Genomic DNA, 2,337 nt, shown 5'->3' with positions numbered 1-2,337 from the left:
TTTAAATTAGTGGAGCATAACAAATAAAACCTGCTTCTCCACGTTTGGTTCTGTTCCTGTGTATGCAGAGTTGATTCACTGACAACAACTCTGTCATATATTTTGCTGCAGAGCCGTTTAGTGATTCCGTTAGACTTCCTCTTAGATTAGTTCCCCCTGCTCTCGGGTCAGTTTTAGCTTTTAAATCATACTTATTTTGGGTCAGTTCTTCCTGAGCTCATCTGTTACATAAGATAGATTTTAGTGGCTTTTTTAAAATAGGGTAGATTTTGTTCTCATTGTTTGTGTGTTTGCTCTCCCAGTCGCTGCCCTGCACCTGCAGCATCTCCCAAACACGCACCATGACCATGTTGGATGGGACTTACAGCGAGGCCGACACCAACAGCCTAGCTGGCTACACCGAGGAGCCAATGGGTCCTGAGGACGAGCCCGAGCCAGAGCCTGAGCCAGAGGAGAAGCCAAAGGTCCCAGAGAAGTCAGAGCATATGGTGGTCCACCTGTCCATGAGCACCGAGCCTGCGGGCATCAAGAAGAGGAAGAGTCTACGCGCCCTCAACATCATCCAGAATACACATGCCATTGATAAATATTCTCGGATGATTTTTCCTGGATCATATATTTTCTTCAACCTTATCTACTGGTCTGTTTACTGCTGATTGACAGCTGGGGATCAGGGTGAGGCTGGCAAGGTAGAAACAAGCCGTTGTGATAAAGCTGGGGAGGAGACTTTGAACAGTTAGTGTTCTACAAGATACACAAATAGAACAAGGAGTCCAGCAGGACCTGAGGAGATTCAAAGGCTCTTCAATTATCTTTAGCTTTCTGCTCCTGGGTTTCATTTTGCTCCAACAGCAGCTTGAATGTTGATATTTTAACAAGGAAACCATAAACTCTATCACGTTACCTCTTAGTTATGAATGTTTGGGTCCAGAAGTTTTCATCCGTTTGTGGTTTAATGGTATTAAAACCTGAAACTGAGGAGGTTATTAACACAAAGAAAATGTCTCAGGTTAGAATACACAGAGGAGATTATCTGGTTATATTTATATCCATCTGAATGTAATATGCTCAGATTTAGTTTATGGGCTTTGATGGGATTCTGGTTTGCATGATCCTGTTGAGCTCAGCAGATGTCACCTCAGGAAATGTTAACCGCTCAGTCTAATTACATGGTAAAATAATCAGATATGAAACAGGGCAGCAGGTAGAAGGCACCTGGCGGCAGTTGTCATGGTAACAGGCGTTAATGATGGAAGGGAATTGGGTTGTGTATTTTCTTAGTTTTCAACTGGTGAAGTTGTTTATTACAGAGGATATCTAACTATAAAGAGAACTCTGGCTGAGATTTAGCCTTGAAGAGATTTCCACACATCATTAAGTAATTGGCTCTTTTCAAAGAGGAGGAATCAGAAGCAGTAATAAATTTGATCTGTTATTAATTAAATATTTTCAGATTTCAAAGATTTTCAGCAATCAGGATTTAATTTGCTGCTCTTGTAAAATGTATACTCACGGCCTCTAACTGTAGAATATACCAGCTTACCTACATGTCAGCATCCGTAAAGCCTGAACACTGAAACCAGCTGATAGAATGACTCGGGTTTAGATTAGGTTCTGTTAAACCTGATCTCCACAACCATCTGATGGCAGCTTCAGACATGTTTCTGGGAAGCTGCCTTTTTTCAACCTGAGAAAACATTCTTGTGTTTATTTATATTATTATTGTAGGACTGATTTACTCCAGTGAAAAAAATATGTGTATTATTAAATGAAAAAACTATGTAGATTAAACAACTGTGGAAACTGTTGAAAGAGAGCTTGCTTCTAAAGTTTTTATAAAATTGGGAAGGACTGCTAACAAGCTGACATTGAGTCAATCAAAGATTATGAGCAGCTTTTTTAGGAGAATATCATGTTGGACGCCCTGCATCTGCGGCTCCGCCTCTGCAGCTTCACAAAGGTCTGCAGCTCAACATCCATCTGTAGCGCCGCCTCCGTCTGCAGCCTCATGGAGGTCTGCAGCTCGACATCCATCTGCAGCTCAACATTCTTCTGCAGCCTCATGGAGGTCTGCAGCTCAACATCCATCTGCAGCTCAACATTCTTCTGCAGCTTCATGGAGGTCTGCAGCTCAACATGCATCTGCTGCTCCACCTCCGTCTGCAGCTTTATGGAGGTCTCGGCTCAGTATCCATCAGCAGCTCTGCCTTCATCTGCAGCTTCATGGAGGTCTGCAGCTCAGCATCCATCTGATGTGCCTCCATCTGCAGCTTCATGGAGGTCTGCAGCTCAGCATCCATCTGATGTGCCTCCATCTGCAGCTTCATGGAGGTCTGC

The 2,337-nt window shown here is 43.1% G+C and overlaps 1 protein-coding gene across 1 annotated transcript in view; it reads left to right on the top strand.

Annotated features, from left to right (window-relative positions):
* The window catches only part of LOC107097527 (gamma-aminobutyric acid receptor subunit rho-2-like), a 51,366-nt gene extending 49,331 nt beyond the window's left edge, over window positions 1–2,035 (top strand). The window contains exon 9 of the mRNA XM_015394693.1: window positions 303–2,035. Within this exon, the coding sequence (XP_015250179.1) occupies window positions 303–656 (354 nt within the window). The 3' untranslated portion in view covers window positions 657–2,035. The remainder of the gene's footprint in view (window positions 1–302) is intronic.
* Window positions 2,036–2,337: the final 302 nt, after the last annotated feature.

Source organism: Cyprinodon variegatus, unplaced genomic scaffold (assembly GCF_000732505.1).
Source record: "Cyprinodon variegatus isolate N-32 unplaced genomic scaffold, C_variegatus-1.0 Scaffold704, whole genome shotgun sequence".
Classification (NCBI taxonomy): domain Eukaryota; kingdom Metazoa; phylum Chordata; class Actinopteri; order Cyprinodontiformes; family Cyprinodontidae; genus Cyprinodon; species Cyprinodon variegatus.
The sequence above is the reverse complement of the archived record's forward strand: the minus strand, read 5'-3'. Positions and strand labels throughout refer to the sequence as shown.